We start from the raw sequence: 16,069 nt of genomic DNA, 5'->3' as shown, positions 1-16,069 counted from the left end.
GAAGTAGCTGGAAAATGTCTTATTGCACCATAGGGGATTGACTGACACTGCTGTTATCCACCGAGCTAGGTGAGATACTCGGGCTGTGTTCTGCAGTGTTTCCATTGGAGGTTGGTGTCAGTGGTTCGTGTCCTTCAGAGTTCTCCAACATTTCTTGAATAAGAGGCGGCATGGATCCAGGAATTTCCATTTTCAGCATAATGACACGTTCCGCACCTTAAAGAAGAAAACAAAAGAGAAGTCCTCTCTATTAGGATGAGTTGTGCAGTTTCTTTTTCCATAGCATCATCGGTAGTAATTTCAGGGTACGTTATTTTAATGGCTTTGATATCTCTCTCTCAGTTCTGCATACAAAATTATGTAAGTAAGTGAGCTCCTTCAATTCATGGCAGGAAAATGGAGCAAGATGAGCTCTCCTTAACAAACTGATTTAAAATGGTGCTCAGAGCAGCCAACAGCACAGTACAGTACATTAGATGAACCGCGTCTTTTCCCAGAAGGAACCAAAATGGTACCAAGTGATGCTGAGAAATTAAAGGCAACTGAGATCGCTTGGAAGGCTTTATAAATTGGAACGTACTTCACAGTTCCTAAGCTGGACGGGATCTACAAAGCCTGCAGGTGGCCAAAACGTTGGGGCTCTGTGCTAATCAGTTGTAGTGCAATGCCAGAAGTAAATACTGCCTTACTGCAAACTGTGGAGTAAGAACCAGAATTCAACAAACCCTTGTTTTACAAAAGAAGAAACTCAGCCAAACCGGTACTTTGGCGAAGCTGCCTTCTGTGGGTTGCAGGTGTTTTGAGCTAATTAATCGCAGAAGTACACAGAAACCCTGCTTACATCTGATGTAACTGAAGTTAACGACTGTTCAGCACTTCCCAAGTGCAACAACAGCCGGTGTTCTTACCTAGAGATGGCTTTGCAGGCTGTTGTGCGTAGGATTAAACAAAGTTACAAAGTTAACCTGTACTACCCAGAGTACAAGCCAATAAGTGATACTAGGTTGTGGGAATACAAGAAAAGCTGTTCACAGCAGCAGCTGTGGAGCAAGATAAACAGCATGAGAACCAAGGACACCTCTGGAAGGAGAAGAAGGCTCTTACAGTTCTGATTGGATATGTGCCTGCATGGGCAGTTGGAAAGTGTTTTGTAGAATGCTTTGTTGACATGTAAAGGTGGTTGGGAAAGTTATAAGGGCGGATGGGAAAGTTATAAGGGCAGATGGGAAAGTGAGAAAACAACTACTTGTGAAGGTATATAAGGGATGTGAGAACTTGTAATAAACGATTTGGATCGTTCACATCTGAGTCCGTGCCTCAAACGCTGCACTCTTACAAGTAAAAAATCTCCCAAGTAACGATGTGCCACATAAAGAACAGCCTTTTGTCTTCAAGCGCCGGATTGCACATCCCATAATGTTCTAATGGTGAAAGGAGTTCATGACATAACTTTGATTTTTAGCAGTACTGAAGAAATAGGCGGCTCTAGATACTCAAAGCTTAGGGGGAAGCTGAAATAAAAAAACTAAAGAGTCAATAAAATGCGTACTTCCAGATTTTATGTTGGTGATGTTTTTCTACACTACTTACAGAAAACCATAAACATTGTGTAAAATCTGTAAGATTGCCCAAACCTTCACAACATCCTGCAGCTGGTGCATCTTATCTCTGTATGTAGATTAAACACCCAGTCCTGAGAGAAGTAGAGTCAGCAGTGATTTTTACAACAATATTCACTGTTAGACAATCTGTGACAAAGCTCCCAAGTCCCAAGTAACTGAGCTCATGGAGCATTTGGACACCGCTCTCAGAGATAGGGGTTGGATTTTGGTGGTCCTGTGTGGAGCCAGCAGTTGGACTTGTTCCCCTTGGATCCTTTCCAACTGAGGATATTTTGTGATTCTATGATTGTATGAAGTCAAGACATGGCTCAGGAACAACTTGGACAGACAGATGAGAGCTACCATTGCCTACACCATGGTCATACAGAACATACCTATCCAAGGACCTGCAAAATTTTGCCATAGGCACAGAGTAGAAGTAAGATGGCTTGGATGACGATGATTTCTCCTCCCCTGTCCCGCCTCAACTTCCACCAGTTGTAATATTACAGAGATGATTTTTCAGTCTTCAGGGCCAATCTGAATGCTAAATATCCCTTTCCACATACTGGGGATAAGTCTGGAAGATTAACAAGGATGAGACCAGATTTAATGACAACATTTTCCTCTAAATAATGATTCTAGGAAATCATAAAAAAACCCCAAATCAACTCAGTGGGATAGCCCAACAGAATAATTGTATCTTGTGTCAGCTTCAAAGACCTTGATTACTGTGTAGATTACAATGCTTGCTGAGGATGATGGTGGAAACCAGCAACTAAAGAAATTTCTGTGAACAGTATTGTGCTTCTCGGGTATTGGGGTGGTCAGGCACCGAGGCAATCTTCTGAAATTGATAGTGTAACTTGTTTATGTCAGTGTAGTATGTCTCAATTTAAGAGATCTGGGATTCATCGAGGTGAAAGAAAGTCTTTGCTGATTTTTACTGTTCACTGTTTACAACGGATGAGTGACTGACCTATAAAGAGTCAAGTAATTCTATTGATTTGTGAGACTATTTTTAGAGAATCTTAACCATGAGTTTCCCAGGAAGATCAGAATGACAAGAATTTGTATTCAGACACTTAATAATTACTCCTTGCTCAATTCTCCTCTGAGAGAGTCAAACAAGAAATTTCTAATGGTGCTTCATAAGTCCCAGTGGTTGCAATAAGTAGTGTCCCTAGTTTAGGCAGATGCCCAGAAATATTAGTGTTTTTGGTGGTAGGTTCTGTGTTGTCAGTGTTTACGTGATATAAAATTTTTACTATATAATTTCCTTCACTGTCATTTTCAGTGTAGGAGTAATAAATTATTTCAGTGGACAATACTTATTTTTAAATGTATGTTTTAATTAAATGTTTATCTGATACTACTCAAAACATGCAATAGTGAACATATCTGGTGATTAAAAGGTTAAAACTTAGTTGTAATTCAGGCCTACTTATGCTACATAAAGAAGAAAAATAGCATGATCTTAATGATGTATATCATACCTTTATGAAGATGCTGGCTATGTGGAGAAAGATTAAGAACATGTATTGGGAAAAATGAATACTTACTGACTCAAGAGATAATGAATGTGACTCCTTTGGATCAGTTTTCATCCATCATGCAGTTACACATGCACATTATAATCATTTGTTAAGAAAATTCATAGAAAAAGTACTGTGTATTCTTCAAAGGTAAGTGTTGTAATTTCTAGTTTTTCCCACTCTCCCAATCCATGCCTTATGTGTGTCACTGGATGTGGAGTGTTCGGGCTGGTGAACCACCACAACAGCAATTGATGTGCATCTACCCACTGATGGGACATAATGGCTAGTAACTAGCTCCGTCAACTACCGGTTCCCTTATCTGCTAACAGGTGAGGAGCTCATTTCAGCTTTTTTTTGGTTATTTATCGCTGTTTGCTGAAAGCTTTTCATTTCTGTTTCTGGATAAATTTCACCCAGTGGTAACTTCCCTTCAACCTTTTTTTTTTTTAAAAAACTTGCTTTAAATTCCAAACAAGTTTTTTAGGCTGACAGGGTTGTGGGTTTTTTATGAGGGGTGGGTAGAAAGTCAGGCAGTATGGTGAGGCACAACTCCATTGTTTTGTTATTGTAAATTTGCTACCTTGATCAGCTCTGCCTATTCACAATTTTGCCACAGAATTTGACTTCAGACTCTGAGGCTTGAAGCTATTATGGGTTTGCAGATAACCTTTTAGTGAGACTTGTGCCTAAACTAATTAAACCCTGTCTTCCCAAGTTCTCAATTTCAAATTTTAACTTCAGCAGAAATTGTAGTACAGCTTCAATTATCTTCTTACCAATCTAATGATATTTTTAATATGACAGCACCACTGACTGTAATACTAGTTATCATGTTAGTGGAAAAAATTCAGCTGATAAGGATGCAGTGCCAGATATTGAATGCAGGCAGCAGCCCTACCTATTAAATTTGCTGGAGTTCAGAAAGAAATTCAGGACCATAACAGAGCTTGCCATACAAATTTTTATATGTAATGTAAAAAGAAAAAGACATAATGCAAACTAAAATAGGGTTTACTTATATCACTGATTCAGTAATAACTTCATAATTAGCTTCTGAATTAGTTTGTTGTATAAAAAGCTTATCAGCTTATACAGTTTAACTATAGCTTACCTCAGAATTAATTGAGGCAGCTGATGGCAGTATTAGTGGGATGCATACAGGAAACAGATTTTGTTTCACTTTGAAGATTTTAGTTGCTTTCATCTTAAATTTTTAAAACAGATTCTACCATAATGGCTGCCTTCTGGGGAAAAACAACAACAAAAAAGATTTTGTAATTACAGTTCTCTTTCTCATAATACATAGCCATAATAATCATTAGCAGCCCTCTAGTTTTAGAGGCTATTTTTCTGTCTCGTATTAAAATTTACCAACAGTTGGGGCAGTTATAGGCTGTTATGCTTCTATAGTGGGTAAATGTGCCACCTACTGGTGAAATCGTTGAAAGGTTCCCAGCTTTGAGCTCTGAACATCCCTCACTCAATGCTGCACACTAAGAATGGACACAGGAATGGGGAACTAATAAACACTAATATCTTCTAAGAAAAAGAATTACTGGTAAGTAACCAGTTTTTGATATGTCAGCTGTTAGTTATTCCAAAATATTTGAAGTGCTAAAAGTAGGCTTTTCTAATCCACTTCTACAAACAGTGTTTCACTGAAATAAGATATATTAATGTAAAGATAAGTTTTTAGCAGTGTGATAAGTAAAATCGTTGTATTTAAAATCACCATTAAAGTCTGGAATGTTTTTGAAATCTAATATTTCTGTGGTAGCTGAAACTGCCATCCATGTGTGAATAAAAACCTGTCTTTGTTTTGTTTTCCCAAAGAAATGTTGGGAAATGATACTGACAATTGAAAGAATACACGTATACAGTGCGCTGCTTTCTAAGTCACAGTGGTGGTTTGTGTTGCTGTTCAATAGGTGGCTTTGAAATCTGACAGAAACTGTATATGGTTTCTTTGAAGTTGAAAGTACCGGTTTGTTTGTGTTTAATAGTATTAGCCACCCTGAGCCATTTTTTCCTTCTCTCTTTTTTACTGTCATCTTGTCCTTCTACATGAGGTTGAAAACACAGCTCCTTTTCTCTCCTGTCAGTCCAGCCACTTTGTTTTTATCAGTCTGTCATGGTTTTGCAATGTTGTAATTTTGCTATCAGTATTCCACATCATAACATCATGTTAAGCATAGATAATTTTGACGAATCTGCTGCTCACAAAAGAAGACTGAATGTTCCAGGGAACACCACGGTCAGTCATATGACCAGGACTATATAATCTCACTTCAGTGCTGGACTCGCTCTCTTGGATCCTGCCAGCCAGGGGGAGAGCCGTGTGGGAGCGTTCCAGCCGTTTCGCCTAGAGTTACAGTAGGCCTCTCGGTTTCGGGACTCACTCTCTCTTATTTTACTTGATTCGTTAGCCTTAATTCCAATTATATTGCATTATATTGTGTTATTCTGTATTCCGATATAGTATTTAGTAAATAAGTGTGCCTCCTTAGATCGTTGCCGCTATATTTATTTCCTTTTCCCTGTTTTTTCTTTTCCTTCTGGGCCAGCGGCCTGCAGGCCAACTGCCCCCCTGTCATGGGTGCAGGTAGATTTTAGGGTAACCCACGACACAGTCTTTTCAGTCACTTCCTGTCTCTTCACCTTCTAAATCCCAGCTTTCATTTTTGGCTTTCTTCTTTTCTTCTTGTTTTTGTTTTTCCTGATGCTTTTCTTTTTTCTTTTTTTTTTTTTTCTTTTTTTTTTTCCCCTCCATTTCTTATTTCTTACTGTTTCATACTTCCTCATTGCCAATGGAAAGCTTTCTTCTCCTTGGTTCCTTACTAGAAACAGCTTTAAAGGTTGGGGATTTTTTATTTATTTATTTATTTTTTTTTTTGTAATCTCAGAATCAGTGTTTCCATAGATGTGGTTCCATCTGCATCACAAAAGGTGACTTTTTCATACAGATAATGGAAAACGCAGAAATCAACAACATCATCAAAATAGTTGGACTGCAATACAAGAAAAGCTATGAAGACCCAGAATCTCTGAAAAGTCTGAGATATGGAAAAATTATGATAATAACAGATCAGGTTAGTCTGAATTTCACAGGTTTTAATACAGAGGGCTTCTTAAAATGTGTTTTGCTGCAGTCTTGTAGGCTCCGTTTTTGTACGTTATAGCCTGAGACTGTTTTACAACAATATGGATGTATTCAGAGGAAATCCCTCATGTATGAGATTTCTTTTAGGGAATAATTTAACTATATGTTGTCTTTGTTACTCCAAATGAACAGCTGAACTTTGCTGCACTGTAGCAGAGAAGCCAAACATAAATAATAAGCAATGCAATAATAAAAACACGTATCAAGAAGAATGCTTCTGATCAATCAAAAATATGTTGAAAATACTTACAAAATTGAACAGTAGATGAAGTTACAATGCTAGGTAGCCTGGGAGTGATAAGAATGAAGACAGTTATTTTTATGCATTCTCATGAAGTGTGTGTCGTTCTGATTTGTAAAAGTCTAGTTATCCCATGCTTTAGATAATGACGAATGCTTTATTTATGTTTTTTGTTTCATTTTGTTTTGTTTTGTTTTCTTTAAGTGGTCAAGCTATCAAACATTTTATTACTAATGAGAAATGTGAGCCAGGGTTGTTTTTTTCCCATGGATTTAGCTCTGGGCTGGCCAGGAGTGCTGTCTAGTTCTGTCTTAGGCAAAGAACTCTGTAAGTCACAGCTGCGCATGTGGTTTGGAAGAGCTATTTGTTAGCTAAGGGACCATGCCCATAAGTGTCTATTTTATTCTAAGGTTTAGTTCAGAATCCAAATTAACCCTAATTATTCCCTTCTTTGTTTTCTGTCAGCAAATCTTGTTTTGGTGTATCCTGGCCAGTGTGATCTGTTTATCCTTGCAACTAGAATTCTTCATTCATTAGCCCTCTTGTTTTGGTCTTGTGGTGTGTGTGGCTTTGTGGGATCTGATATTTGATGAGATAACTTCATATTTGCATGTCTAATTTAGGATCAGGATGGATCTCACATAAAAGGCTTGTTGATCAACTTTATTCATCACAATTGGCCATCACTGTTGAAACATGGTTTTCTTGAGGAATTCATCACTCCTATTGTAAAGGTATGGGTTCTGTTAATGAAGTTTTATTTTTTATGTACAGTGCAACAGAAAAGTTGATTTGTGTTCTTTTTGTTTGGTTTTGATTTTTTTTTTTTTTAAAGGCAAGCAAAAATAAGCAAGAACTTTCATTCTATAGTATTCCTGAATTTGACGAGTGGAAGAAACATATGGAAAATCATAAAGCACGGAAGATAAAATATTACAACGGTTTGTTTAAAAATAAATAAATTAACCTTGTGAATCTAAAAACACTTAGTAAATTAATGTTACAAAGCTTTATTTGTAGCTGTGTTCAGGACAGGTTCTTCTGTAATTATATTATTTAAGGGATAAAATGTTAAAGCTTAAATATACAAGCGGTAAAAGGTTAAAGCTTAATTCTTAAGTTAAATTAATTCAAATTGAAAAGCATGGAGTAACTGCTGAATTCTGTTGTACAGGTTTGGGTACCAGCACTGCTGAAGAAGCAAAAGAATATTTTGCTGACATGGAGAGACACTGAATCTTATTTCGATATGCTGGACCTGAAGATGATGCTGCCGTTACACTGGTGAGAATGTATAGAAGTAATTCTCTATGATATATTTTATTTTCCAGTGTTCACTGAAAATGGCACACAAAGAAATCTTATCAGCTTTTCTTGCCATAACTAAAAAAAACCAACCAAACACTGTTGCAGGAAAAAAAAAAGAAAAAGGAAAATATTTCAAATTCTGGAATGAGAGCCTTTATCCATGCTACAAAATTAATACTGCCTTCTATCATTTTCGTGTGGTGTGAAGATCAAGGAACACTACATTCAAAGTTGCTTTTAGAGTCAGAACACACAAAAGAGTGCTCTGAGAAAGGCAATAGAGCTCAAACAAATGATGTCTCACAGCTGCTTAGGGGACCTGATTTTTGTTTCTGAGTAAATATGATGAGATGACGATTTATTCTTTGAAGATTTATCAGTGTGGCATGTGCTTATTCACATATGTGTCTGGCACATTTGAGTCTGAAATCTTTTAGGTAGTTGTTTTCAGATGCTATAGACACAACAGACTCAGTCAGTACACCAGGAAGTTGTGTTTCACAGAACTTGAGGAAAGACAAATGACAGGAGTGTCTGGAATGAAACTGTTTTCATCTTTCATGTATTTTCTGTTTTAGTTTTAGATGCTATTAAAAAGAGGAAGGTGTAAGAAAGGGAATGAAAATTGGGAAAATACTTGTATTCAGAAATGATATGTATATATGTATGTAATGAAAGTCATATAAAAACAATTAACAACATGTTATGGATCCAGTAAAAGAGTATGTTTTTACAAACATAAAATGTGAGAAATCAGTAGGTGCCTGCTTTGTTGAAGGAAAAAACCTGATGTATCAAATGTTATTTGTACCTGTCACTTTACTTCTGTCCATGATGCACTGAAATATAATTCATATATGTAGTTATCTTTCTCAGAAAAGTGTGTTCATCTAGATAGGAAGGAATCTGTATGTTTGCATGTCTGCTATGGAATCACAGAAATGTAGGGGTTGGAAGGGACCTTTGAATATTAGCTAGTCTTAACCCTGTGCTAAAGCAGATTCCCTACAGTGAATTGCACTCAGGTGGGTTTTGGATGTCTTTCGAGAAAGTGACCTCACAACCTCTGTGGTCAGCCTATTCCAGGGCTCTGATGCTCTCAAAGTTAAATATATATATATTTTTTCCTCATGTTGTACACAACTTTCTGTTTTCCAGTTTGTGTCCATTACCCACTTGCTGGGCATCACTGAAAAGAGGCTGGCCACATCTACTTTGCAGCTTTCCTTTAGATATTAACAAGCATTGCTAAGATCCCTTCTCAGTCTTCTACAGTCTGAACAGTCCCAGATCTTTCATCATTTCCTCATACAGGAGATGCCCCAGTACCTTAGTCATCTTTGTGGCCCTCCACTGAACTCTAGATCTCTAGGACTTCCCTTAAACCTGTTCCTTAAGAGACTCTGGAAAACCTGATTAAGAATCTTAGTTCTGCAAATGGACTTTAACATACACCAGAATTATCATTCAATGGATATTTCGAGGAAACATAGCAGGATTCGGTTGCAATTAAAGTTGTGAAGACTGGAGTCACTTTTGATGCTAGTCTTAGCCCTAGAGGCAGATTCTGTTCCTACTGAGAATTCTTTGTAGTACCTTTGTTTTTATTACTTGCTTTCATTTTTCATCAGTACAATTTCCAAATGCTTACATACCATTATAGAGGATCTAGTCTTCTGCTCTCTCTTCTACTTTTTACATTCTTCAGCTTGTCTTCAGTCTGATCTCCAGAGGCTAGGTATAACTGCACATGATATGCCAGGGCTGTATAAAGTTGTCCTATTTATGTACAGAATGGTATTAGTTTAAATTATGTCTGAGGCCAAATAACCCGTTAAGACTGATACTTATTGTCTAAAATGATATCCTGTCAGTTTTGTATGAAATTAGTCAACTATTACTCGGGGAAGAACTGCTGACTACTCCTAATGCTGTTAACAGAAGCTTCATTTGTATTCCCATCCATATTTTTCCTGCTGCAAGCTATAATCCAAGCCCTAAGCTCAACTTCAAGTATAATGGGGTTTAAGATTGTAGGTCCTACCAGATCTCATGACAAGAAAAATATTATTTCACATTCTAAATACTTCAGTGCTCATAAGGACTTATTTTCCTAGTAATGCTTCTGGTCATTTGTCACTCAATTGGTCCAGGAATTATATAGACACATGGAAAGGATCCAGAATAAAACTGTAGGATTTTAGCCATGTTTTTACAACAGCTTAAGCTGAAGCCTTCAGAGGTCTGTGTCTCACTCCAATTATTGGAAGAGATGGTTCAATACACACATATATATACCCAGAAAAAGATGAAGACAGCAAACAAAGCCAGTGTTTTCCAATTGATTTATTACAATTGATTTTATTTATTATTGATTTATTATTGAAAGTTGGGGAGAAAAGAGAAAAAATCTAGCAAATGATTTATAGAGCAAGGATAGTCCCCATCAGGGATCCAGCGGCGTCTTGTTGGTCTGCAGGGAGGCAGCAAGTTGGTCAGTGGTATCTCATTTGATATGCAGTTGGGTAGAGGGGTACCTGCTCTTCCTTGGGATCTTATCCTCTCTATTGCATCCTTTCCGTTACCGGGGCAACACCTGTTTGTTGGGGCACTCCCTAGTTAGCAGGGGCCTCGTGTTCTGTTTGTCACAGTGACAGTAGCAGTTGAGGTACTCGCATCTTGCTCGTACTCGCATCTTGCTCGTCAGGAGGAACAGCACATCCATCCTCTTACCACTGCGCTCATGGTAATTAACCATTAACTCCAAAAGTTTGCTGAGCAGGTTCTATCTCAGATGGCTGCCACTGAGCAAGCTTTGAGCCAAAAACTGTTAACATTCTGACTTGTCAAACTGTTGAGCTTTGCTCACAGAGGCAGCCAAGCTGAAGCTGAACAGGGTGATATTACTTTATCCCTTTCTCTTATGCAGGAGAGTGCTTGAAACGATGGTATCTCTGTCTTTTACTCCATCATAAAAAACGTAGTACTTCAGTAACTCACAGAATTTTCCCAAAGTAGTTAAAATTTTACTTGAACTGCATATTCAGTCTTTATGCATTCTTCTTTTTTTTTGGAGAAGAAACTCACTGGATGGGAACTCTACTTCTGTAACAGATCAGTCTTTCGGAACATTTTTGTGTCATTTTATAGTGATAAGCTGTTGTTTTAAAGTGATGCCTTGTATTCGTAAGGACTGTCAGCTAGCCTAAATTCTCATTTAGTCTTTATAAATCATCAGTTTTGTTAAGCTGTCAGTGTGAGTTAGAAAAACCTTCTGCGGCAGTGTCCAATAGGTCAGAAGCAAGTACTGCTGTATAAATGTAAGCATTAATCACATGGTTTATCTATTTAAATACTGAATACTTGATCAGATAGTTTCCTACCCCGGGTCGCACAGGTAGGTGTCCAGGCGGGTCTTGAATATCTCCAGACTCCACAACCCCCTGGGCAGCCTGGTCCAGTGCTCCGTCACCCTCCCTGTAAAGAAGTTCTTGTGCACATTCGAGCAGAACTTTCTGTGCTCTGTTTTCTGGGTGTTTATACAAACATATCTGTTTATATGTTTATACAAACATATCTACACTTACAATATTATGAAACTGAAATTTTTTCAGGCGTTCAGTAAGAAGAAGATTGATGATCGAAAAGAATGGTTAACAGACTTCATGGAGGACAGTCAACAGGGTTGGCTACATGGCCGTCCTGAAGTGAGTCCTAACCAATAGTAACAAATCTTGTGGATGAGATTTAAATGTAACAAGGTGTTTGTATTGAGTGAATAATGTATGTGGGTTTTTTTCAGCCATTTTTATATAGTCCAGCGACAACACATTTGACCTACGATGACATCGTTAACGAGGAGACGATCCCTTTCTCAAATTCAGACAACGAAGGATCTATTCCCTCCCTTGTTGATGGTAAGCTGACAGTTTATGATGATTTGTTGGAATATTCTCTTTTATTGTTTTTTTAAACTTGTGATTTGGTTTGAAAGCCAATCTATTTAGACAGAGTTTAGAAGACTTCTGTATTTTTGTTGTTGTCATTTATACGCTGAGGACTTGTGACAGTTCTTCTGGGAAGAAGTTTAAACTGATACTTTGTAGCCTTTAAGCTTAACCCTGGATATTACAAGTACTTTGCTTCTACTTAAGCAGTCAGAAAAAGCAAGTCTTTGAAGTGCTTAATAATTACAATTCAAGTTGTCATCTGAATTTAGATAAAAATGAAAGGATGAAATGTATTCTCCCATCGTGTAGCACAAACACTCTTTTAGTGCTTACTGATCCTTCATGCAGTCATCCTATGGTTCTCTAAATCAGATTTACTAACTCTTCCTTTGCAATGGCGTATGAAAAGAAGCAGCTCTTACTGCACAGTTTGTGCTTCATGTGTAAAGCTGTCTGCAGGCAGCATGAACAGAAATTTCTGCCTGTATTTTTGTCAGTATAAATATGCTTACGAAGATATGGTAAAAAAGACCTCGAGGTTTCATAAGACAAAAAAGAAAAAGCATTTATCTCCAGTTTCCAACAAACTTTTTATAGCCGTGGTATTCAGCATTCTTGATGCTACAAGCTCACACCAAAATATCTAATGCTGCAAGAGCATTTATCTGTACAGAAGTGTAAGAAAACTAGAAGGGAACCTTTCTATGAGGAACACATGTATTATATTATATTATAGACACATAAATAACATTATACATAATGCAATCTAATTTCTATGTGTATATGTATATAAGATGTAAACATACATAATTGCTATTCATGTCACTGTTAGCTTTGGGTCTAATTTTGCTTCTGATCATGGATCTCTGAACTGCTCGGAAGGTCAGATTCTGTTCTTCACTATCACAGGTGGTAAACAACAGGGTGTTCAATTGGCAAATCTCAGAAAAAAATACAGAAAAAGAAAATTTTGACCATCTCTTAACAGTTACAGCTTTCTTATTTCCTGGTGATTTTCCTCTGTGAAGGAAATCCTGTTACTGCCATTATGCTAGAGAACATGATACAGACCCATTATTTAAAAATAAATAAAATAATAGATTTTATGTACCTAAATGAAGGGGAGACTGAAGTCATGTCTTTTTTTTTTCAACTTTTGCTCTTACCTAGGTTAGTAATGCGTATTTAAATGCATTTTAGTAGCGTATGTGAGTTGAAACAATGAATAGATGAATAAGCATGTTTTGGTTATCAGTTACAGGTGGTATGCAGAAAAATTATATGGTTCCTTCCACAAAGATAGTGTACTTCAAGTGTACAGGTCCATCAAGTGTACCTAAATGATAAAGATCAAAGAGAATGGTTTCTTAAAACTGTACAAGATCTAGAAGGGATAGAAATAGCACGTATTTTTATTTTAACAGAAATAGTTAACTTTCAGAGTGCTTTAAAAGAAGTGTAAGCTACAATTACAGTTGTCACTGCTGGATTTGTGTTGATTCTTAGGAAAAAGATTTTGCTTGCTATACTGGAAAGAAACAACTATTAACTTGCAGAGGTACATTTAGGATGAAGTTCTACTTCTTAGAATAGTGTTGAGTGCTACTGGCTTAAGGGGTGAAGTTTCCACTCTTTGGGTGACTTTTTGTTATAATAATCATTTCTATTATTATTTCTATTATTTTACAATAATTGAAAAGAATTTATTTTGTTCAAATTATAATTTTACTCTAAAGTTTAAGTTTCTTTCCAGAGTTTAGAGATTAGAATAAAGCAAAATCAAGTTTTTTTGTTTTTTTTTTTTTCCTTGGAAACCAATGCTTTTTTATGTGTTGAAAATGGCATCTTCTTCTTACTAGGTTTAAAACCAGGGCAGCGCAAAGTTTTGTTCACTTGCTTTAAGAGGAATGATAAACGTGAAGTAAAGGTTGCTCAGCTGGCTGGTTCTGTTGCTGAAATGTCAGCTTATCACTATGGGGAGGTGAGTACGAAGAGTAGAAAAGCTGTGAGAATTTGTAGCCTGTGTACAATGTTTACTGTATTAAAATGCCGAATCTTTTGACTCAAAGTAGTAATTACAGATTTAATTTTAAAGAGTTTGAGCCGAGCAGTAAATACTTTAAAAAGAAAATGTATTTCCATTCCTTCCAAGTCCTTATGCAAGGTGGTATTACCACGTAGTTTATGGATTATGGAGAAATGGTAAGTAAATAATTCCATAGTAAACTTCTTCCAGATTCTCAATCATAGCAACTATGTGCAATGGAAATTTTTGGTGTTGAGCAAAAAATAGAGTACAGTGTTCTCCAAAACCTGATACAAGATTGAAACAACGGTTATTTCTTACTCTTGTTTATTTGTGTTTATCTGGAATATCAACATGAGTTGCCATATTCATTCTCTTTCCATCCTTTCATCTTTGCCTTTGAATGCAGTGAGACGTAGTTTGTGCAAGAGAAAGCAGGTGCAATCATTTTTTGCCCCTTGAATTACTCCAGAAAAGTGCATTAAAAAAAAAATCGAGAAAACTTTGGGTTTTTCTAAGCATTGAGTACAAGGACATTTAATTCAGGGAGGCAATGTGGCTATGAAAGAGGGAGCATTATGCTTTGCCAGTAGCTCTAGTAAGAGGCTATATTTCTTCCTCAAGCTGACTTCTTTGAAACTGAGGTCAGGCCAGTCACAGAATTCCTGGGCATTGAAAATCTGCATTATTGACTGATTAGGAAAGAGTGTACTTCTAATGTTTATCTCTGTGAACATGTATTTTCTTGCAGCAAGCATTAATGATGACTATTGTCAACTTGGCTCAGAACTTTGTTGGAAGTAACAATGTTAATCTTCTACAACCTATTGGTCAGTTTGGTACCAGGCTTCATGGTGGAAAGGATGCTGCCAGCTCTCGCTGTATTTTCACTATGCTAAGGTAAAGATATTGTCAACGGTTTAAGCTTTTGAGAAGCTTTATTCCTGAAGTAGTCCTTTCACAGCAGTAAATGATTTTATTTATTTATTTTTATTTTTTTATGTGAAAGGGATAGGAGATTAGTCTATTTTGATAGCTGTTAGTGCTCAAATTTTGCCTTATGTTTGTAAGTGTGGTTTTCCATCTTGAGTTTTCTGCAGAGATTTTCTACGCATAGAACTGCTGTAGAAAATGTAGCTTTCAAGGAATTAAACTTTGAATTATAAAGACTGAAAATGCTGTAGACTTAGGTCTGCGTGCTGTGTGATCATTTGTTAGTGTATTATGTACATGCATAATTGGGAAGGAAGCAGACATCATCTGCTATTAGTATGCCATTCCATTGGGAAGAACTTTGTTTTCTCAGGAGGTGCGACATTACATTGTAATTTCAGCTTCAGAATGGCAAAGATTGGAAGACATGAAAAAATAGGTCATATTTGGACACTCTGTGGGTTAAAGCACTTATACATGAAACCAGTGGGACTCCAGTTAAACAGATTTTTATTTTCTTTCTTTTTTAAAGCCCTTTAGCCCGGCTTCTTTTTCCATCAGTGGATGACAACTTGCTGAAATTCCTTTATGATGACAGCCAACGTGTAGAGCCTAGATGGTATATTCCCATCATTCCTATGGTTTTAGTAAATGGAGCTGAAGGAATCGGTACTGGATGTGCTTGCAAACTTCCAAACTATGATACCAGAGAGATTGTAAACAACGTCAGACGAATGCTGGATGGCTTAGATCCCCATCCCATGGTAAAAATAATATACACTAGCATTTTATCCATTTGGTAATCAAATCTAATTTTGTGCTTAGGAAATGTAGTCATATAACTCCATGAATGCTTGATTAGTGAAGTAGTTGAATTGGTTGAATTGTCTGGTAATTTTGCCTTACTTGACTGTTGGAAAGTGATGTGGAGAAGTTCATCTTGAAGAAAAGAAACAGTGCAATTTGTGGATTTCCAGTTATTTCAGAGGACTTTCTGTTCTCTGTTGACAGTAAGACTTCAAAGTTTCAAGTCCTAAAGATAGTCATTTTGCATGGGAGTAGAGTAGAAAGTTGTGCTTCTATTTCTTATACGAGGTGCAAGTATTTATCTTCAGCCAAATATAAAATTTCCACCGTCTTATCCAAATCTTCAACACATCTGTAAGCATAGGAGAAGGTACTGTCACTGTTCAAGAAAGTCAGCAGCTGCTGAACTGTACGTAGCTTCTGCTCCTTTATTTAAAATTTTACAAGAAGTTCTTGGAAGTGGTGTATATTTCAAAAACACTTTGCACAGTAAGAATACTCGTGT

General features: G+C 36.9%; 1 protein-coding gene across 1 annotated transcript in view; it reads left to right on the top strand.

Moving 5' to 3' along the window:
* Window positions 1-2,060: 2,060 nt before the first annotated feature.
* The window catches only part of LOC140264534 (DNA topoisomerase 2-beta-like), a 28,192-nt gene continuing 14,183 nt past the window's right edge, over window positions 2,061-16,069 (top strand). The window contains 10 exon segments of the mRNA XM_072360387.1: window positions 2,061-2,101; window positions 6,060-6,228; window positions 7,164-7,274; window positions 7,376-7,481; window positions 7,715-7,824; window positions 11,463-11,555; window positions 11,651-11,765; window positions 13,658-13,779; window positions 14,576-14,724; window positions 15,290-15,521. Of these exon segments, the coding sequence (XP_072216488.1) occupies window positions 2,061-2,101; window positions 6,060-6,228; window positions 7,164-7,274; window positions 7,376-7,481; window positions 7,715-7,824; window positions 11,463-11,555; window positions 11,651-11,765; window positions 13,658-13,779; window positions 14,576-14,724; window positions 15,290-15,521 (1,248 nt within the window).

The sequence above is a fragment of the Excalfactoria chinensis genome, chromosome Z (assembly GCF_039878825.1).
Source record: "Excalfactoria chinensis isolate bCotChi1 chromosome Z, bCotChi1.hap2, whole genome shotgun sequence".
NCBI lineage: Eukaryota > Metazoa > Chordata > Aves > Galliformes > Phasianidae > Excalfactoria > Excalfactoria chinensis.
Note: the sequence above shows the minus strand (reverse complement) of the source record. Positions and strands in the feature narration are given on the sequence as shown.